The 21,675-nt window shown below is 51.7% G+C and overlaps 7 protein-coding genes across 7 annotated transcripts; 5 read left to right on the top strand and 2 right to left on the bottom strand.

Annotated features, from left to right (window-relative positions):
* Positions 1-202: 202 nt before the first annotated feature.
* Positions 203-2,098, bottom strand: UV8b_02077 (uncharacterized protein; the record flags this gene model as incomplete). Its single annotated transcript, XM_043139575.1, has 4 exons — positions 203-646; positions 768-1,853; positions 1,905-1,971; positions 2,085-2,098. The coding sequence occupies 4 exons, from the start codon at positions 2,096-2,098 to the stop codon at positions 203-205; spliced, it is 1,611 nt and encodes a 536-aa protein (XP_042995509.1).
* Positions 2,099-2,934: 836 nt separating this feature from the next.
* Positions 2,935-5,099, top strand: UV8b_02078 (uncharacterized protein; the record flags this gene model as incomplete). Its single annotated transcript, XM_043139576.1, has 4 exons — positions 2,935-3,931; positions 4,002-4,071; positions 4,144-4,627; positions 4,701-5,099. The coding sequence occupies 4 exons, from the start codon at positions 2,935-2,937 to the stop codon at positions 5,097-5,099; spliced, it is 1,950 nt and encodes a 649-aa protein (XP_042995510.1).
* Positions 5,100-5,969: 870 nt separating this feature from the next.
* UV8b_02079 (uncharacterized protein) lies at positions 5,970-6,324 on the bottom strand (the record flags this gene model as incomplete). The annotated part of the gene is made up of 3 exons (XM_043139577.1): positions 5,970-6,058; positions 6,120-6,244; positions 6,317-6,324. 3 exons carry the CDS (start codon positions 6,322-6,324, stop codon positions 5,970-5,972), a joined length of 222 nt encoding a protein of 73 aa, XP_042995511.1.
* A 714-nt stretch (positions 6,325-7,038) lies between these two features.
* UV8b_02080 (uncharacterized protein) lies at positions 7,039-9,489 on the top strand (the record flags this gene model as incomplete). The annotated part of the gene is made up of 5 exons (XM_043139578.1): positions 7,039-7,370; positions 7,459-7,624; positions 7,676-7,803; positions 7,863-9,277; positions 9,356-9,489. 5 exons carry the CDS (start codon positions 7,039-7,041, stop codon positions 9,487-9,489), a joined length of 2,175 nt encoding a protein of 724 aa, XP_042995512.1.
* Positions 9,490-11,985: 2,496 nt separating this feature from the next.
* On the top strand, positions 11,986-13,104 carry UV8b_02081 (uncharacterized protein; the record flags this gene model as incomplete). Its single annotated transcript, XM_043139579.1, has 1 exon — positions 11,986-13,104. The coding sequence occupies one exon, from the start codon at positions 11,986-11,988 to the stop codon at positions 13,102-13,104; it is 1,119 nt and encodes a 372-aa protein (XP_042995513.1).
* A 1,286-nt stretch (positions 13,105-14,390) lies between these two features.
* UV8b_02082 (uncharacterized protein) lies at positions 14,391-17,092 on the top strand (the record flags this gene model as incomplete). The annotated part of the gene is made up of 6 exons (XM_043139580.1): positions 14,391-14,450; positions 14,580-14,678; positions 14,811-15,251; positions 15,302-15,895; positions 15,940-16,532; positions 16,585-17,092. The coding sequence occupies 6 exons, from the start codon at positions 14,391-14,393 to the stop codon at positions 17,090-17,092; spliced, it is 2,295 nt and encodes a 764-aa protein (XP_042995514.1).
* A 2,314-nt stretch (positions 17,093-19,406) lies between these two features.
* Positions 19,407-21,662, top strand: UV8b_02083 (uncharacterized protein; the record flags this gene model as incomplete). Its single annotated transcript, XM_043139581.1, has 5 exons — positions 19,407-19,452; positions 19,620-19,720; positions 19,877-21,245; positions 21,335-21,502; positions 21,592-21,662. 5 exons carry the CDS (start codon positions 19,407-19,409, stop codon positions 21,660-21,662), a joined length of 1,755 nt encoding a protein of 584 aa, XP_042995515.1.
* Between the last annotated feature and the right edge of the window lie 13 nt (positions 21,663-21,675).

The following is a 21,675-nucleotide window of genomic DNA, read 5'->3' on the forward strand; positions in this document are numbered from 1 at the left end:
CGCCTGCCTAGTTTGTTCGAGTAAACGGAGCAATTGGGGGGGGGTTGATAATCCCTCGGGAAGAGACTTGTATTTTCCCCTGATTTACGCAGAGTTGTAGCATAATTTAATAATAAGAACAATACATACACACATACATGTACAATCGCTCTGGTCTGGAAAGTTGATATGTAAAGAATCGCCCGTGTTTTACGTTTTCTGATCAGGACTTCTTCCATTCAGCAGCTCGCCGCGCACTCCTGCTCTTAGGCCCCCCGCCTTTGCTCTTTTTGCCCTTTCCGAACTTGAGGTCTTTGGGACGACCGTCTTTGCTAGATGCCCTTTTACCCTCAAAGACCGGCTTTGGGGAAGATTGGTCCCCGTTCTGGGCATCAGTGCCGACTTGTTTGCGGTGCATGAAGCCTCCGCCCCGCCCGAGCAGGCGGTTGGCGCGACCGGCGGCAGCTTGTTGCGCCGGCGTCAATTTGGGCGTGTACTTGGTGCTGCGGGCTTGACGATCAGCAGCCTGCGCCTTGGCTCTGGTTCGTTCCTGAGCGAGGGCCGTCTTGCGAGGGTCTTTGGCCCGGGTAACGCGAAGTTTGCGCGGAAGCATGGGCGGAAACTTCTTTTCGTTGAGGAGAAGAGCAGCCTCGACGTCGTTGGCATCCTACAGGGGAGAGGCAGGACGAGGCGATGGAGGTTAGTTGGATAACACCGGTAATGTGAGACGCCTACCTCGGCATCGCAGCAAAAAAAAGGGGGGAAAAAGTTTTTTTTGCAAGACTTACGTAGAATTGGACATAGGCGAAGCCCTTGCCGACCCTAGTTTTGGCATCTCGCACGACCCGAACACTTTCGACCTTGCCGACTTTGCCAAAGGTCCGCCAGAGACCTTCTTCGGCATCAGCAGGAACTTTGGTGCGCTTTTTCTCGACCTTTTCGCCCTCCTCGTTTGTGACAATGACGGTTTCGTCGTCGATGAAGCCCAAGTTCCCGACAAACACGCAGCGGCGATGGTCTGTGGGGCTGGGGTGCGCTACACTGTCCACTCGGAGATGTCGTCCGAGAACCTCTGTGCCGTTGAGCTTGGAGGTCACTTGCCTGGCAGCCGCGGCGGTCGAGAAGACAACGTAGGCGTTGGCCGACCGAGTGGTGGCGTTCATGAGCGACTTGGTGATGTACGCAGCTCGCTTTGGCATGGAGCCTGTAGAGAATGCCACGGATCGAAAGCGGATGGATTCGAATTTCTGCTCCGGCGCCTCGTTCAAGTCCAGAGCGGATGTCAGGTGAGATAAGAGAGTCCTCTTGGCGGCCTTGGAGAATATCGCCTCGGTCGAGACATTGGAGAGGAACACAGTCCGGGAAGCTCTTTCGAAATCCGAGTCCTTGGACTCCTGTGTCAAGCTTTCATGAAGCGGACAAGCATCATCAGCGTCGCTAGCGCCGGCATCCTCCTCTCTGGACTTTTGCCGTTTGCCCAGTGGCTTCTCGTCGTCGATTTTGGTCAGTTCGGCCAAGTACCTGGCCTCTAAATCGTCGTTGCCGTCTTTCCTCTTTCGTTTCCTGTCTCTCCTACCCTCGGCCTGCTGGACTTCTCCGCCTTCTTCAGAATCGCGTTTGGATACAGAGGCATCAGTTGGTTTCTCGACTTGGTCGCTACCGTCCTGGCAGCTCGAGTCGACAGATGAAGCGCAGTCCTCCTGGTCTTCGTCATTGTAGCCTAACTCTTGGCTAATGCTTGACAGTTCATCATCTTTGTCTTCTTTCTCCTCGTGTGGGGGGCTGTCATTCCTTCCCGGCTTCGCTTTTCCCGGTGAACCCGTTTCCAACAACGCAGAGTATCGAGATTTGGGAGGAGCTTGTACTGGGCCAGACTGCAATACCTTAGCCGACGCGGGGTGTCAGACAATTGCTCGAATACATACACTGGTTGCAAACAGAGCGTCTAGTGTGGCGTCAATGGACGTGGAATCAGCCAGCAGCTTTCCGGATCTGTTGTGGTGATTAAAATAGACTCGGTTCCGAAGGGAAGAAGCGAGGAGGAAGAAAAAAAAGGGGACCGATGACGATGAATTCACAATTGCACCGAGTTTTTGTCGACTTACTTTTTTTTAGCCATGCTCAAAACGCGACGATTGGGAGACTGGTTTGAAAGAAGCTTGAGGCGTTTCAAAAAGTTTGAGCAAAGGGTCTTGCGCCTGTTTTGCCACGCCAAGATTGACGGGAACAAATCTGAAGTTCCGAGATATTTAGATCAATCGCTTGCTTCAACTTTACCTTTTTTTTTTTTTTTTGGATGATGTACAGTAGGACCCGCGAATCAACGAATTAACTAATCGAATCTGCTCCGTAACTGGCTGGTGGCCAGGAGTCTCATACCCCACCCCCCGTGTCGGAAGATGGAATTTCTGCCCTGCTCCACCGCCAGCTTATCCTAGGCCGTCCCTTATCAAGCACCCAATCAGTCACCAGTGCTAATTAGCCCGCACCATGGACATTTTCGATGGCCACTCCCACTGCCACCGCATTCTTCACCCACCAGGACAGCCAGCAAGGACCTTGTCGCAGACTCTGGCCAGCGCGAAAGCGGCCCTCCCTCTCTCGCTTCTTCCGCCTCTCGTCACCACACGGGCCAAACCCCCCCCCCCCCCAAATTCTCCGCTCCATCTCGACAGCTATACAGCTTCTTCCGATTTTTTACACCCAGATTTCTCTCGTCACTCCCCTGTCCAACCTCGAACCCGCACGCTGCGGTCTGTGGCTTTCTCGAGCTTCTCTCTGGTCTGGTCAGCACCAGACTGCTCCGCGAAGAGCCTCGCTGCCGCTCAGACCGCCAGAGATTGAGCTTGTCACCAGGCAGAGACTCTGGGGCTTGGTCCTTTGCTCTGCAGCAAATTTCCACCCCCCGGCTTTCCAGTGACGCATCCGATCTAACCTTCAGCCACACGAGTCGCCATGACGGCCACCGTCTCTGCGCCGGGCACCTTGTCGCCTTCGGGAACTGGTGAAGCTGATCTCGAAGACAGCAATGTATCCAGCCCTCTCAGCGATGTCGAGGATGGCGATGCCAACGAAGAAGACATCCGGCATATGCAGATTCAAGGTCGCAACGACGATGCCGACAACTCTAGCCTCAGCGGAGACGAGCAACAAGATGATGCTAAAAAAGCCGACCGATCAGGGTCGGAAAGCGTGCTTTCCGATGCCGGTTCCGATGCGGTATCCGAAGCCAATGACACGGAGGCTGAAACGGAAAGGCTCTACGACACACCAAGAAACCAACGCCAACGCGACGTGGTCATTGACCAGTATAACCAAGACCAAATCTTCGAACACACGCCTAGTAAGCTCCGGAGTGCTTCTAGGCTTGTTGTTGACGATGCAAATGGAAACGTCGAGGATTCTGCATCCGAAGATGATGCGTCTATAGCTTCTGAGGATCACTCATTGTCAAAGCCTGCCGCCAGCAACGACACAAGCGTGGATGGTGAAGGCAGGCGATCCTTGCATGAGCGGAAACGGAAGCGATCTCCACTGGCGGATCAATCTGAATCGGACCAGCCACTGCGAAAACGATTGATCTCAGTAGGGGCGGCTGAGGTTGCTGCCGAGGACGATGATGCGCCTGTCAACGACGACGACACTACGTCGGTTAACCACCTGAGTAGAAACCACTCTGGCGGCGAAGATGATGATGTTCCGACAAAAAGTAGGAAGACGGTTGCGGACAACGAAGATGCCGAAAACGAAATGCGAGTCGCGAAAAAACCAACCCGCAACGGGTCCAAAAGAAAGCTCGCTTCCGGAAGCAACTCTCCTTGTGACCCTCCACGTCAGGATATCAACGGAGCACAGCTAGACCCCGTCCAAGACGGAGATATAGAACAACGAAGCGAGGATGTCGAAGGAGATGCAGATGAGATCGATGCTGCGGCAAAAAGCATCGAAGAAGGTAGGTGACTGTGTTGCGCCTTTGACACTCCAATTTGGACCATGGATGGCTAATGCTGGTTTTACTACAGCGGAGAGAAAAATTGCTGCTTTCAAAGATTGGACCCATATTGAGGAAATGTTTGGGATATTCAGAGACAGGTAAGCCTTGGGTTCTTTTTAATGGCTTCATTCGCCACCATTACTTGCAATGACCTGAACTTTGTCCCCCAGGCTATACAAGGATCGGCTACAACGACTCGAGGACGAGGAGCAATCACTACTCGCAGACGTTCCAACACATCCTGAGTACTTGAATATGAAGCAATGTTTAGACGATCGGCTCGAAAGGAAGGTGCAAGAAATGAACATGGAGTTCGCTTTCCGCTTGGAAGCTCATGAGCGTCGCGCTGTGGCAGTTCGAGCTCAAATTTGGGGCCAGTTCTTCCAAGCTGTCCGTGAACGACGGGAAGCGGCCCTGGAATCTCTGAACCGACAGTGGTATGAGGTGCAAACTGCAAGGAGAAGCGCACACAGCCTCCCAGACTACGGGCTGTTGTTTCCCAAGGACCAGGTTAGACGGGTGCGAAATGCGATTGCATACAACACAGAAGTCTCGGCGCTTTCAGGGCTCGCAAAATATGAAGGCTTTCCGGCCGGTCCCGATTTGAAAGGCGCCTCTCCATCCGAGGTTGAGGCTGATTTCCAAGCCATAGATGTGGGTTCTCGGCTCCTGCTTATGTTGCTTTGCACCTGAGAGTTGCTCGTCTGACACTCACCAACTTTTACAGCAAGCTCGGCGTGGCCGCCACAGAAACGTGACGTCTGTTCGTGAGGATTATCCGAACCCTGCATTCACTCGTTTAGGCCCAGCAGGAGAACAGTTTATCAAAGACACTCCGTGGGCTAATCCACACCACTCTGCGCACAAAATTCACCAGCAAGCACCAAACATCATCCCCGCTCCTCGCCCGAATCAGACAATTCCTGGCTGTGGAGCCCCTTCATCTGCTGACACGAAAGCAGCATCTGGCAGTCAGAAATTGATTGATCAATCGCGAGGCTTGTTAAACGGATTGTCCGAGTCGCCAGAATTGGCGAGATCTGTTTTGAATCCAGCTGTTCACCCGGCGAAGAGGGTATCAAGCATACCGAATATCGGAAGGGGCCCAAAAGCCACTGCTGCATGAAACTTTGAACGACGGCGTTTGGATCTATTTGGAAACTGGCGGGGGGTTTCTTTTTTTTTTTTTTTTTTTTTTTTTTTTGTTTAGACTTACACTTCAGCACAGCCCTACGGACGCAATAAATATGATACCCAGAGGAAACTTGTTGGCTTTAGTTATGTAAAATAGGTGGTCTACTTTGTTTGACTGGGTCTGGTGTTGGTGGCGGCCAATCTGTGTCTGCCAGAATGTGCATAGGCGGCGTGAGATACTCGGTCAGTGGGAGACGACTGGGACCGGGTAACCAACTGAGTGCTTGTGGTTGGCTTTCTTCTACCATATTCACCTATAGTACTTGCTCTGAAAAGGGCTGCGTCGACAAGTCTTATATTATGACGCGCCTAGGAGTTACCAGCTCGATTGATGCGTCACTTCAATGAATGAAGTTGGCTTTCCTTTCCAACAGTGGCCCTTGCATCAAACGATTCGCAGGAACGTGTTAAGAGTGAGCCCTCTGACAGTATAATGATACCGTAGAACCTAAGTCATGGTTGCTATTCAAACCTGGTTCATTTCGCAAGGAATCGTGGATAAATATTAGCCACTATATCTTGGGGTGAAGACGACACTCTATTGCTCAGACCAGCCTGTGAAACTGGATTTGGCTTCTTCCTTCGCATCCTGATGAGAGGTGTTTATGACGGAAGAGGAGCCAGAGGGAACTGGAGACAGGTCGCTATATTGTACAATACGATGGTCACATTTTAGAGGCTCGGAGTTTCTCAATGATGCGAACGCCGAGTGTCGTAAGTCGGATGACGAATGGTATCTTATCAAATTCTGAATCTTTGCTCTCCAACGAAATTACGTGTATTGCCGGACCGGACCACTTGCTCACTTTGGAGGAGCATGTTTTTGCGGCGCATCAGGGACCTTGACATCGTCAAAGTCGTCTTGACCCACGGCCTTCAAGGTATACCAATCTAGTAGCGTTCAGGTTAGTCAAAAGGCTGCCGATTTACAAGCATGTGAATGATGCCATACAGATCCCTCCAACGAGAGTGAGGAGACCCAGGCCAGTGACCGCATTTTTGAACAGGTACGGTCGACGGGCGCGAATGAGAGCCGGTCCCTGGCGATAGCGACGGTCGTAGTATGTTGACTGCGAACTATTGCAGGATGCTGCGTTAGCCAGCCAGTACATTCGGGAAAAAAAATGATGCATAGAAGAAAGCACAAACTTTGCCATTGTATTCGTGAATCCCGCCTCGAACGTCGTAAAATAGAGTCAAGCGTTGACAACAAGGCACTTGGACCGACCTTGGAGATGGCAAGATGCTGCTCGTTACATATGTATGTTGCTCGGTTGTGGAAGGGGCGTACAATTTCCCAAAGTTGGATGATTGCGGATATCGGGTCATTCCCGGCTAAGCGACAACAGGCGCAAGTTGCAGACGTCTCCTTCCCGAAGCAGAATGGTCTCGACTTCTCCAATAATCCATCCTCCATGTCGGTCGGGTGGGTCTTTAATCCGCGTCTCCAGTTTGGCAAGCCAAAACCTGAACTTATGCACGGAGCTTCTGCCAGGATCACGACCTCACGACAGATCATTATACGTTTTTGCACTCAAGATCTGTACGGCTATCGCGACGCATTGTACACAAATTCGCCCTCATTTACGTTGCGCAGTCGTCGCCGATTGGACCGAAAAGAATGAGGCGTGGTCAATGATATATTTCGGCATTTCCAGCCTCGTTGTGCGACCCTTTGAACCGCCGCGGCCACGTCAACAGCTCGTCCGAGAGTATGAACTTATAGAGGTCATTAAGCACCAGAAAAAAGTCATCAATCGGGTCGCTCTCTCTTAGACTGACTGGCCGGATCCTATAATAGACGACTTGCCGCGCCACGGAAAGAAGTCGTGAATCACCGAATCACCTCCCTAGCGGATACGAAAGTAAACATGAGTTCCAGCCTCTCCGTCCCGGAGCAAATCCGTCAGCTCAACGACGCGCGAAAGCTCGTTCTTGGGGATGTCAAGTACTATCCCAGCGTGGTTAGAGGGCTGCTTCCTATCATTGGACCAAGCGCCCCGGTCGAATTGCGACGATGGGGAGCCGAGTTTTTGGCAGAAGCATTTTCAACGCCTGCCTTACCCAACGGCGAGAAGGAGACAATGCAGTTATATGTGCTGGCAACGGTTGAGTCACTTCTTGGCGAGAGAGAAGACCCCCAGGTACTGCGAAGTGTAATACAAACAGCGGCCAGCATCTATCCGCTGGCTTTGAGATGGATGTAAGCTACCTCAGCATCTATTGATGCCATGGCTCGGAAAGAATCCCCTGATACCGAGGATCATGGGGCTAATATTATTTCTCCTCAGAATAAACAATGGATACGATACGGTTACATGGGAAAAGATGTTGAGCATCAAGCAAACAATATTTCGTTTATGGGATAACGCTATTCCTTCAGTGAAAATAAACTGCGTCAAATTCGCGCAAAGGGTCGTTTTGGCCCAGACGGTCTCGACAGGAGCTGAATACAGAGTGGGTTTAGAACCAGATCATGTAGTGGGAATCACGACTGACAGGCTACAGCAAGCTGGTACACTCGATGTCTCGTTGGACAAGGTTCCACCTAATCACCAGTCACTCGACCCCCGAAGTCTCGAGGCCGAAGCATCGGGTCTCCTCGATCGTATACTGGGCACCTTGCAGGAGAGCACGTAAGCGTACAACACGATGATTCAAGTTGGATCCGGTATCGCGTACTAATGGAATACAGTGACGCCCTCCTAGTTGATGCAACGCTTAACTGCTTATCAATTCTTGTGCGGACGCGTCCTGCCACTTCGAGCCGTATCCTGAACGCGTTACTCAATTTCAACCCGCTTCAACTGGCTAACTCGCCGTTGACTGCCAGGAGCAGAGTCATGATAAAGTCCATGGAAAAGACGGCTAGATTGTTGTTGATCCACCTTACCAAAAGAGACCCTCATAATCCCATTGTTCCAAGGATCCATCAACACATTGACCGAACCATGCGCATGGTGATGGAAGTACTGGACGATTCCGGGAGGAAACGACCGTTGGAAGCCCAACAGCACGATGGCTTTGACGCAAAACGCCAAAAAGTTGTGCAGTCTCATATGCCCGAAGTCCCAGCGCTGAAAGCTGGACCTCACAGTTTGGCTGACGTCTTCACCCTCGTCGGGCATGCCGGCCTCAAATCATACGACCTTTCTCAATTATCGGCTGCCATGGTGGCCAAGATTGCGGTAGTAGCGCTATCACGCATAGACGCCCAACTGCTCGCCAAAGCCGTCGATGGCGTTCGCGGACGACTGGCGGCTTTGGCCGAGGCGCCCGCGCCAGAACTGAACCCGAATACGGCACCGCTGGGGGTTGACGATGATGACGACGACTACGAACCCGACTTTTACGAGGCAGAAGACACGGAGCAGCTCCTGAACAAGCTAGATGGGTCCTCTACCAGCTTGCCAGAACTTACAGCTCTAGACACCACACTGGCTTTGACCGCGTTCAGTCTCCCTCAGCCTCCCGAAATAACGCCAGAGATGGCGCTCACGGCTGGCAGCGGGACTGTGGCGAAAGTGCTGGATATGATGAAGTCTCTGGAAGAGCCCGTGACAAAGAAGCACAAGGTTGGATTTGTTCGGTTGGCGGCCAGTTCGGGAACCAGGGACTCTTGGATGACCATTCTGACGCGACTCGCCACCCGATCAACGACGGGGCTGGAGGCGGTTGCGGTGAAGGGCGAAGCGCAGCAATCACCTCGTCAGCCATCACTAAGCGAGAATATCCGAGAAGTGTTGTATAACTATGTCATGGAGGACTTCCGCAAGCACATCGACGTCGCCGTATCATGGCTTTGCGAGGAATGGTACAACGACAAGATTCAAGCGCGCATGGGTGACGATTATTCCAAGAATTACGACAAGACAGCGTTGCAGCTCATCAACGGCTTCCTTCCCTACCTGCACCCTCAAGACAAGGCGCTGACCCGATTTTTGAGCGAGATCCCCGAGCTAAGTCGCGTCATGCTCTCCCGCGTGAAAGACATGTGCAGGGACCCTAGTGTCACGCAACTGGCACTCACAAGTTTGCTGTATCTGTCCATGATGCGGCCTCCTGTGAAGGAGATGGCACTCGATACCGTGCAGGACATTTGGACTGAATGTGAGTTTCGGTGTGGTTCCATGAAGTAAAAATAGGCCATATTGCTCGCATCCCGATTGCTGACCACTCTGCCTGAAGTCGAGGATGCCAGGCCGATGGCCTCTAAATATCTATCGAAATACAGGCCAGGATTCCTGGAAACTGCTGAGGCTAGCAAAGAACAAGGAGACGGCGCTAGCTTGACCGCTTCAACTGCAATTCCAACACGTTGATGACAAGCGGACCAAGGCAGACATTTGCGACACGCTTAGCTCAGGTTTTTTTTTTTTTTTTTTTTTGCGACAAATCTTGCCAAAGTGTCAGTTTTGGGACACAAACAAAGTCTGACCCTGGAGAACACTGCACGAGAATGCCCACTCTAAAGGTTTTTTTTCTTTCCTGTACAAATCGTGGGCATACTGCTTGGCGTTTTATTGGAGAAAAGGCGCAATACCTGGGGCAACTGTAAACTTGCCGTTTTTGGCCATGTTCAGGAGGCAAGCCGGTTGTTTCATTTCGGGATGGGCAAATGTGGATGTGAAGAACGAAGTAGGCACCATTACGGCATGTATAAAGAAGAAAAAGGGCATGCCAGTTCTATTCCCAAGTTGGCTAGGGGGGGGTTAGAGGTCTTGAGATTCATTAGGGAACGGCATTCGGGAGCCATGTAGTTGTCTCGAGAAAGGTCGATAACTAGAGCCCCGAGCACGTCGAGGGCGTCACTTTCAGAGGCGAGCAAGGAAAGAAACGGCATCAACAAGAGTGAGGTCGTAGGTCAGCATCAAGCACAACACGCCATTCCCTCGCCGTCTCGGACAGCAAACAAAGGCAAGCGCATCCATCCGTGTGTCCGCGTATCAAAGGGGGCGCCGAGCACGACGCCTGGGCTGGCACAGAGCACTGAGTGCTGATTTGGCGTACATGCAAGGGATTGGGACTATGAGTTTACGAATTGGTAGCGGGATTAGTGAAAACGCAGATTGAGGCGGCTGGGGATTCGAAGCTCGTGAGGAGGGCCGGCTCGGCTCGGCTCGGCTCGGCTCGGCTGTTGTCCGAGTCAAAAGGTCGACTGACACCTGGGGTTCATGTATCTGCCGTGGTGATGGGCGGGGGCAATGATGGCAGGCATGCAACTTGCGAGGACGGACTGCGAGCTGCTGTCTGTCTCGAGTGCGGGCTGCGCTAATTTGAATGACTTGCACCATGCATGCAAAGCCTCCCGGATTCGACTGCCCCTGCGTATAAGAGCGGTCGGTGCAGAAGAGGTGGGTGGATTGACGAGACGTGAGGCTGAAGCCGATCCACGCACCGGCAGTCAGTTTGGCCATGATGGCGTCAAGTTGACCTTTGAAAGAGGTCTGGCAGAGCTGCCAGGCCTTGTAAGCGCCCGGGCAGTACCAGCAGGTAGGAGGTACCACCCCCTACTCTTAGGTCAGGTACGGTACCTAGGTACCTACCTAAGGTACCTAGGTACCTAAGGAGGAGGTACTAGGGATGGAGTGGCCTCGAGGGAAAATAGGAGTTGGACAGGCTGGGGGTTTATCATCTAGGCATCGTTTCATCCAGCCGCGGAGGTCTCGGAAGATAATCGACGTACGGATTAGCGACGACAATGCTTTCGCGCCGACTGGTCTAGAGAAACCATCACCTGCCGCAACATCCGTTTCGCGCCTCTCGACGCCGTGATGAAGATGGCTGTAGCCTGCGATACTGCATGTACAGTACTGAGCGATGTAGCCCCTACGTCCTGTCAAGCTGGCGACAGTTGTGGGAGCTGACCCGGCGCCAATACTACCGCTGCAACATGACATAACAATCAATATGCAGCCTTGTCTTCAGGATCGTTCCATTACTCTCTTTATCGTTCTTTTGGAGATGTGGCCTTTGGACTGTACAGGCACATTGCAGAGTACGGAGTACACCGTACTCACAGATGATTGACAGGAACCTGTAGGTACCTTAGGTAGGAACTTGGAGGTACTCCTCAGAGAGCCCCACTTGGGTGCAGTGCAGGGGTACCTGGACCATCAATCAGAGGCCAAAGGTTTCCCCCCCCAGATCTTCTCACGGACCAAACCGCTTCCATTTGCGCTGCAAACACGGCCAAAAATTCGGCTCGCATGCTCAATTTGCTGCTTTGCAAGAGACCGGGAATCTTTCGAAACCGGCTACTCCGTGACAGAGATAACTTTCTGCGATTCACTGGGAGGGCTGCGCAGGATCTGGCTTCCATTCTTCATCCTTGGAGAAAGTTTGCATGACCGCAGTGTCCCTGTCTCAATCCTAGCTTCCCGGTTCCTGTCCCCTGGATGCCTCCATTCCTCACCCCCTCACCCCTGCGCTGTGGGATGTGGCATTGGCTTGGTCTGTCACTGCCACATCAATTTCAGCAGGTCCAGAGGGCAGTGGTGAAGGCGAGGGTCGGTTTTTTGTATGTTTAAGAAAAGGGCCAAAAAAAAAAAAAAAAAAAAAAAAAGCGAGAGAGAAAAGGTGCGACCAAACAGCTAACGCTCTACCGGCGCCGTTCGCTCTTATCCAACTCCCTTCAGATGCTCTGCTGCCCCGACATCATCAACAACCACTAGAACGCACCCGTCGCAAATATTCGCATTGTTTTCAGCTGCCGAAAAAAAGGAAAAAGGAAAAAAAAAAAAACCTATCATCCAGTTGACGTTTTACCGCTAGATGCTGCAAACGCAAACCCCCTGGCCTCAGCCTCCACAGGCACCATGAATAGCATGGCGGCAGCACGCCCTACACTCGCACACGGCGTTGCAAAACACGCTCTTGGCAGGACAGCCACCATTCGCAGCGTTCCAAGCTTTGACGGCTCCGAACACAGCCCGGAGAGCAAGCACACTGCTTTCAACGGCACCGTCACCTCCAACGCCGCCGTTGTTTCCGCCATGCCGGGCAGCCCGCAAGACAAGTCCCCCTCGACGGTCAGATTAAAGTCGGACCTGGCAGTGGACGCAGCGACGCCAAGCCGATGGAATGGCAACGACGTGCGAACAATAGAGCCGCCGCCGCCGCCGCCCCAGCACGAGTCGTTGTCGACATTGCCGGAAGATGCGGACAACGGACAATGGGACTCTACGGTCGGCAAGGCTGGTCTCGGAAAGACGGGCCGAGTCATCAACAAGCTTGTTAGTGACAACGATGCCTTGAAGCGTGACATACAAATCGAGCGTCTGCGAGCAGAGGAGGCGAAGCAAGCCGCGAAGCTGGTGGAAGACAAGATGGAACGCATGATGTACGAGTACGAGAGCCGATTGTTGGAAGCCAACGTGACAAAAACCCTGCTGGCTCGAAAAGAGCGCCAAGTCGAGTCGTTGACCGCATCGGTCGAGTTGGAGAAGCGGAAAGCCCTAGCAGCTCAGCAGAGCGAGCGCAGCTGGAAGCACGAGCTGGAGCGGATAAAGGGCGAGGCTGCGACTCGGGTCGAAGAGGCGACAAGCTACGCGCAGTTGATGGAAGGCCGGTACAATGCCATTTCCTCTCACTGGCGCGATCAAGGGGAAGAGGTCAAACGCGCCGTGTCGAGGCTGCGAGGAGCAATCGACGCCATTGTCGACGAGCGCAGAGCAGATGACGAAAAAATCACAACGCTCAGGGACTTGTGCGAACAGCAGGACAATAACCTCAAGGAGCTGCGCGGCGAGAAGGAGGAAATAGCCCGCCTCTTCGAACAGTACAAGCAATTACAGGAACAGGACCTCAGAGACATCAAAGTCAACGCGAACAAGAGGCAGGAAGAGCAGGAGCTGCAGCTGCAGGAAGCAAGAGAGGTTCTGCACAAGCTCAGATGGGCATTGAATGTGAAGCAAAACGTAAAGGATGCGCAATGAACGTAATCTGGAGAACACGTTCTCTTTCTGGCCCTGCGCGGCATAGCCGTTCCCTCGACGGCCAACGGTTTACGGCTACGAATGCCAGGGGCAAAAAGCTCTTCTGCCTTACATGTTTGCGCCGCCTCCGTCTTCATCTTCGGGCTTTTTACACAGCTGCATCTCTACTCCGCCACGTCCCCAACGACAATGGGCCCTGCCATATATTGCTTTTTTTGAAGTACAATTCTCCCTGCATTTCATCTCATCCTCGACATGGAAGAAGTCGAAGCTTTTGTTCATACGAATTTCCAAAGGACGAAGCCCCCTCGCTATGACGTACGAGAGGGGATAACATAACGCGGCGCTCAGGGATTTTGTTTTCTTCTCTTTCCCGTCTATTTACAATATGGTTTTTTTTTTCCACTGGGGAAGAGTTTTCTAAAGACTTTACTTTTATGTAGTGCATCTGCCCTCCCGCTCAACATGGTTAGCCTTTTTTTTTTCCTTTCCTCTTTCGAAAACATTCCCCTTTTCTCTTACTCGGGCCAATCATCTCTTCACGTGTGCTTTTTTCTTTCTTTCTTTTTCTGCTTCTGCTTCTTTTTCTTTTTTTTTTTCCTCATCCCCCTTCAACTTCTGCTTCATTTTTTGTCAAAATTCGTACATGACCAGCAGGCTCTGGGTTCTTTTGGCACGGGATGGAAGACGAACCTTGGCAGAGAGGACGTAGAGGCGTCGTCAAGCAACGTCGCAGAGACTAGCGGGATGAAAGGAAAATGCAAGTGGCTGGCCTTTTAGCAACGATGAAAACCGCGCGGGATTTATGACGGTTCATCTGTTGGCCGCGTGTTTTGCCAATGTCTTTTTGGGATATGCTAGATATCACTTCTATCGAGCGTGACGCACTTCGTTTTTGCGCAGCATGGACCGAATACTTGCGTGACACGCCGTCCGATTTAGGCACGAGTCAGCCAATGGATCCTTTTTTCACAGATACCAGTGTTGCCAATTGGCCGATTTCACTGATCTTAGAAAGCAGCCGTCACACCTGATCGCAGCTGTCTCGCAGCTGTCTTGCCATTTTACCGCACACTGTCATTGCAGTCATCTCGCACCTGTCGCGCCTGCCGGCTCGTTTCCTTCTGCAAAAACAATAAATCTCCAGCAAGCCTCAGATTTTACACCCTGACGACCTGCGCTCTCTACCTATCTTCCCGCGGAAACAACCACGAGGCGTTGTACTCAAAACAGTGTCTGAACATCACATAGTATCAGTTCACGGATAGAGCGAAAACGTTCTTGATATGGAATCAGGCTCGGATCTTTCTACTCACTCAAGGGATTCATCAGTGTTGCCGCTTGAGGTTAGTTCCATCTTTGTTTTCGTCATGTTACATAGGCCTCTTGGCCCGCCGTGTCATTGACTCAACTTCTTCTCTTTTCATCTCACAAGTCCAACTCGTCTAATCTGGCCAATGGAAAACATGATGCAGTCTCGAAAGGGTGTGGAATTTTACGTCTCTTGCAATCCGCCCTTGGGTCTTGCCGGCGTGGATGAGGTTATGGGAAGGATACAATGTTCGGATATTCGTGTAAGTTTGTGATTCGGGGCACAAGTGCATCTCGGTGAAGCTAAAGAAGACCAGGAACAAATCATTGAAATCCTTTACGAGCCTGATGTACCGTGGTTCAAATGTATCACGCCGTCCCTCTCTGAAAATCAGGTGAGGCAGGCCGTGGCAAAATTTTTGCTTGACATTGTCGAACAGGATGCTCGGCCACTCAAGAAGCAGTCGCCCTCGACAGATCCTCACATGCAAGTGGATGTCGATGCCGGGTCACGACTTGTTCCATGGTCCAGCTGGTTACAAACTCAGTGCTTCAGCGGTTTCGAGAAATACCAGTATCCGGAGCCCACGTGCAAGCTCGCATTCAAAAGAGTTTGGCGAGGATTAGAAAACTTACCACCTCTGACGGTCGATAACCTGCTTGGTACCTGTTCAATCTGGAGTCATTCTGTGACTCCGCTCAATTTTGAAGGCTTGGCCAAGCTACTGGGCTGTCGGTTATTCCACAATGTGAGAAAAACTGTGGTGTACATTAAAGGTGACTCGTTCGGGGCTGTAGAACAAGCGTTGAAAATACTCGGGCATCTGCTCCTCATTGTGAGTCTCTACATCTACATGCATGGTATTTTCGCTTACCTCAAGATTAGGCTGAAACGACAAACAAGAAACATCACCTTGTCTACGCTGAAGACGCTGCGCAGCTCAAGTATGTTTACAAGTGGCTCTCTCAGGTCGGGATCATGCGCACGACGTATCTACCGAGGCCCTTGCGCACGAAGGATCTGCCGAAGACCCTCAATCAGGAGGGACCCAAGCTTCTTGGGGCTGTGTGCATCCGGGCGGCAGAAAGAACCCAGGAGAATGACTGGGTTTCTGACAAGACGCAGTATAAGGATAAAGAGGTAACGCCATCTGCTGCGCCCCTTTTTAGTGCCTTCAAAGACTACGCATATACCAAAAAATTCCCGGCAAACATCTCTGGTCAATTAGAGGAAGTAAAAAAACTGCTCGAGACGTACAACGACGCCGAGCCGCAAAGCCGGAAGGAAAGCTGCTCTGTGTCTGGGGATGTGCAAAGCTTATCGGACACCATGGACTACGAAGAAGATTTTGAAGTCGTTGACTGCAACCCTGGGGCAGTCGAAACCATTCCCCCAAAGGACCTTCTGGATGACGACTCTCCTGTGGAATTATCCTCATATGCTGCATCTTGCAGTATCCTGGTTCCGAGCCCGTCAAAGGTACGTTGTAACACTATTCCATGACCATGATTAACGTCTTGCAGGAAACGTTGTTCCAGAGTCCGCACAAGTTCAATACCGATAAACGGGAAAAGTCGCATTTCATGCATATTCTTGGGGACCGCGTTGGAGCGATGTGTTCTGTTATACCCCTGTGCCCCGGTTACATCACCATTTCCGCCAGATTCGGACGATGTTATCTCAATGACATTCGTAGCTCGCTAGTTGATGTCGGGTCTGGCCCACACTGGACAATGAAGGAACTTTTGAATGAGATGGAAAGCAAGCAAACGTGTCAATACATCCGATTTTCATCCATCCTTTCGTCTTTTTCTACCTGTGCCGATTTAATTGTCGGCACAGGTGGGTCATCTTCATCGTGGAATCTTCTCACAACCCAGGTCACATACCTGGTTGAATGCGAATTGAAGGAAGACGAGTGCTTCATTATCGAGATTGATGCAGAAACATTCAATTACTCTTGTCGGGGAACAGCAGTCCAGATTGGGTGTACCTTTATTCACTGCGTCCGTCAGGCCTGGGACGTACAGGTTGAGGTTAACAAGTCGAGCAATTTGAACCTGTCTCCTTTACATTGTCGTCTGTGCAAAGTCATTGTCGACTCACTTCACATCTTGTAAGTACATGAAAGGCATCAATCAGTACGAAAGTCATTGACCATGCAGCAGCGGGTCAGCAAAGGGAGAGACCGTGTTGGAATTCATGGCCAATGAAGAGCTAGGCTTGAAGATAAAGTCGGTTCAAATTCAACGCTCGGCGAGATACTCCAACTATGATTTTCCAGACAGCGTCCTCTCCATTGCAACGATGACAAAGCTCAAACCAGATTCGATAAAGGCCAATCGTCAAAGGTGGGGCGGGTTAGAAAAGAAGTCCTCCTCAGGTCCTTGCCCAGATTTCTGGGTCGAAGCCTTCATAACGTCGACCAAATTGGAAGATGTATTAAAGGCGAACATTGGGTTATCCACGGGAGAGCGCACATCATGCGACTTTACGAAGCTAGGACAACAAGGCTATTATGATAGCCTTTCGCGGCCAGCTTTGAAGATGATTGCGCAAATGGATCATATCGGCCAGCACAATAACAACGGCATATCGACAAACAGTAGGCCTTCTGCCTTTACGGTCTCAGTTGCTGAATCAAGGCAGCGAAACGGGGATTACTGTTTCTGGTGAGTGGGTGCATTTGGGACTGAACTTGTATTTGTGTGAATTTGGGAGTGTGAGCTTGAAACCAGGGGGGGAATGCTACTGGACCTCGTAGATTTAAGAGCTCGGGGTTGGGGAAATGGGCAGATGAGGCCGAGCTCATGGAATGAATGCGTGCGCAGCAAGGAAAAGGCATACATTAGATAGTCGTCGTCAGGGGGTCGGTCTTAAGTCATCATCAGTTTGTGGCGCGGCCACTGTCTCCGGAGTAGTCGTCGGATGTTTGGTGCAACCAGACAGAATGCCGAAAGCTGTTTGACTTCTACTGCTACCGCATCTGCATCCTGGTCACGGCTGCTCGACTTGTAGGTTCGTGTTCCCATACCTACATATTATGCCTTTGGTGTAACAGGTCTGGCTGCTATGGTTTGTTAGATAGGGACTCGGTACGGAGTACACACTACATACTAGCGGACCCTTCCTTCTTATCTACTTGCACATGCGTGGATTTCCACATCCCGGCGTTCCGACAGGGACGACAGGGACGACAGGGACGACAGGGGAGCCTGAACTTTAAAAAATCGGGGGTGGGAATGGAAGTTGACATGAACCAGACAATGAACAGACATCAATTGGCTGCAGCCTGGTACAGTAGTTGCAGTGGCTCTTTTCGAGGAGCGTGGCTCTCTTTTTTCTTTTTTTCTTTCTTTTCTTTCTTTTCTTTCTTTCTTTCTTTTTTTTTTTTTTTTTTTTGTTTTAAAACCCCAACTCTTTTTTGCTTCCCCCCCGTCCAGCCTCGATGTAATTTCCGGCCCCGGCTTGGTGTTCCCCACCGGCAGTCTATCGGTTGTTTATTAGTCGCACGGGAGATTATCCTGCCACTTGCCGAGCACAGAGTTAGTTTTCATGCCATGCCATGCCGGAAAAAAAAAAAAAAAAAAAAAAAAAAAAAAAGGGCATCGGGCCATTTCCCTCTTATACGGTCCCGCATGCCCCTTGCCCCTTGCCCCATACTGACTGACTGACTATTAGATTCTCATAATGCTTTTCTACTATCTACTAGCCAGCCAGGCGGCTGAGTTTATAAAATGAGATAAAGGAAACCCTAGGGGCGTATCGTCGCAGAATCGCCTCGCGCCAACAGCTCCTGAATACCGCATGGAAATTTAGTGAAAATGTCGTACACTAGGTTCTATCGTTTCGATTTTTTAACTCTAAAAGCTAATGCGCTGGCCTTCTGGCGCTCACTCGAGGGAAACAGCAGGTACCTACGAACATAATATGACACGGTACGCCGTGCTTGGGCGTAGGGTGCCTGTAGTTCGGAGTACCGTATATCGTGTACCCCAGGCGGATAAGCATCGCTACGGAGTACCTAGCCTGCAGCGCCTTTGTTGCTGCTGCCGCATCGCTACTTCCAATTCCACCCGAGGGCGATTTACTTAGTGCTTAGTACCTATATGCAGTAGCGCAGTACTTGTTTGTCCTTTCTTTTTTTTTCTTTTATTCCTATCCTTCTTTACTTTTCTATTCTTTTCTTTCTTTCTTTCTTTAAAAAAAAAAAAAAAAAAAAAAAAAAAAAACCAACCCACCTGGGCGACTTCTCTGACTCTTGCTGGGCGCGCCCCCGACTTCTTGGCAAGACAGGCTTTGCAGCGGCAATAGCGCCCTTAAACGCCCATTGGCATGTCGTTATGGCTGGCTGGCTGCACGGCTGGCTGGGGATTTCTGGGGAGCTTACATGCATGTAAGCTTTCTTCCGCTACCTCGTTCAGCTAGCTGTTCGCTGGCTCGACTATTACTGATCAACATATCGACGCCAGGCATCTACTTCCTTGAGTCTGGTCTAAAGACTAAAGACTAATAGTAAGGGTAAGGGGGCAGGTAGCCAAGGCCGGTGCCAGCAGCCTCCAGTCCCCTCCCCTCCAGTCCCCTCCCCTCCCCTCCCCTCGCGCGCCTATGTTAGTAGAGGTCTGGTACAGCAATGCTACATGTATGCTCCGATCTCTGCACATAGACTGGAGCCATCCACGTCCCTCCCTCATTCCAACTTGGAACCATCCAGTCGGTTTCCAGTTTCAAGACGGCCTCTTTTGTCCTTTGCTCTACTTTGCCTTACAGGCAGGCCACCTGCTCATCCGCTTTCCTTTCCTTTCCTTTCCTTTCCCCTTTCCCCCCCCCTCTTTTTTTTTTCTCCTTTTTCTCCTTTTTCTCCTTTTTTTCTTTCGTACTTCTGCCATGTCTGCAGAGCTCGCCCTTTTCCTGAATCCGTGAATCAACTTTGCGATAGAGAGTCGCCCACCTTGAGCGATAGCTCTGCCGCTTCTCGCTACGCGCCGAGATGGGTCTTGGAATCCTCGAGGCCACCGGCCAAGAAAGGGTCCCAGGTATGAACTGACCTTGCTCGGAATGATAGATGACACTCCTTGAGAAGCCCCCCCCCCCCCCCCCCCCCCGGCAAGCGACGAGTTTCCTCCTTTGGCACAGACTACATGGAAATAAAAAGGCAGAGGTCGCTAACTTTTCGCTTTGCTTTTTCTTTCGCCCTCCTCAGGCACCACAAGATACTTTGACGATCCAAACCGTTCCCAAGAAGCCGACGGCGAATGCAAGCATTTGAAATGCGACAGGAGCAGAAAGATTCCCATCATTCTCGTACGTGCTTCCTCGGCTTCATCACTACGGCGCAACCGAAGGCAACATCATACCTCTGTTGTCCCCAAGTTCTGCTGCTTGCTCCCTGGGGTGACTTGAACCAAAGCTACAGAGCTTTTGGCGACTAATCCTCGACAACGGTCGTTTCATAAACAGGTTCCTCAACCGTCCGACGATCCCAACGACCCTCTCAACTGGCCGCTATGGAAACGCGATCTCGTCACCTTTACCCTCTCCTTTGCCGCCATCCTTGCCACCGCTCTCGGCCCCATCCTTGCGGCCAACACGCTCGTCGTGTCGGTCTGGTTTACTTCGGACCTCACCAAAACAGCTGCCTTGACTGGCTACTATCTTCTGGGTACTGGCTGCGCAGCCATGTTCTTCGTCCCCTCGGGTCGTATCTGGGGCAAGCGTCACCTGTTCCTGATCGGTCTCGTCTTGGTCATCTTCTCCAGCATCTGGGGTGGCAAAAGCGGCGACTTTGATCGTGCCAAGGCCCTCGGGGAGGCCACCGGTCCGTCGCCCACGCAAAAGGCCCACTACAACAGCTTCGCGGCTGCGCGAGCTTTTCAGGGCATCGGCACGGCTCCCTTCGAGAGCCTGCTCAACGCCGCCGTCGGCGAACTGTACTGTGTCCATCAGCGCGGCATCCGCATGGCCTTTTCCAACCTCGCCGTGTTTGGTGGTGCATTCCTCACGCCTGTCGTCGTCGGCAAAATGACCCAAACCATCGGTTGGCAATGGTCCTTTTACCTGGTTGCCATCCTTTCCGCCGTTACCTTCCCCGCCGTCTTCTTATTTTGCCCTGAAACTGCCTATAGACGTGACGCGAAGCTCAACCTGGATGGCGGGGCCGCCGCCGAGGAGGAGAAGCCCGCCTCGGTTTCTACAATGGCCCCTGCCTCATCACCTCAGGCTTCTCCGACAAGCTCGTCCGGATTCGTCCTGATCCCCCCGTCGTCGGCAATGCAACCCATAGGAGACGCAAACACCCCGAAGAAGACGTTTATTCAATCCTTGTCCCTTTTCGACGGCAGGAAGACGCACGAGCGCTACTGGGTCTTGATCCTGCGACCGTTTCCCCTCCTGCTGAACCCGGCCTTTGTCTGGGGCTGCCTCATCCAAGGCGCCATGATTGGATGGACAATTTTCATCGGCGTCATCATCGCCGTCATCTTCATCGGGCCGCCCTATTTCTGGGGAGAGGAGAAGACCGGATACACGTACACGGCTCCGGTTCTCGGCGCCGTTGCGGGATTCGTCGTGTCGGGCTTCCTGGCCGATGGCATCGCCAAGTTCCTGACCAAGCGCAACAAGGGCATTTACGAACCGGAATTCCGACTTGTCCTCGTCATACCCATGGCCATTGCTGCCGGCGTCGGACTCTACGGCTTCGGCGTGACCTCTGACCGGCTACAGACGGGCCAATACTCGTACATTGTGCCATTGATCTTCTTCGCCTTTGAAGTGGGCGGCATGGTTATCGGCACCGTAGCGAGCTCACTGTACATTGTGGATGCTTATCGTACGTTGCGGGACAAGTCCTTGCTCTTTGCCCTACCCAATTGTGGTTTCAATTCGCGGCGACTGACGTTTCTTTTCCGGGCCCCCCAGGTGACTTGACCATTGAAGGGTTCACTCTGATGATCATCTTCAAGAACATTTTTAGCTTCATCCTTACATTGTATGCCTACGACTGGATAATTGCGGCCGGGTTTCAGAAAGTTTTCCTCGTCATCTCAACCCTTCAAATGGGCATTTGCCTGCTCACTGTACCCCTTTGTCAGTATCAACCTGCGCGCCCCCTCCCTTGAGACGGGGAAGAAAAATAACAAGGTCGGTGGAGAGAACAAAGACTGACTGTTGGGCAGATATTTATGGAAAGCGAATCAGGGCATACTTTGCGCGAAACGATCTCTTGGCTTTGACTCATCTTCGTTGAGAACAAGACGCAT

The sequence above is a fragment of the Ustilaginoidea virens genome, chromosome 2 (assembly GCF_000687475.1).
Source record: "Ustilaginoidea virens chromosome 2, complete sequence".
Classification (NCBI taxonomy): domain Eukaryota; kingdom Fungi; phylum Ascomycota; class Sordariomycetes; order Hypocreales; family Clavicipitaceae; genus Ustilaginoidea; species Ustilaginoidea virens.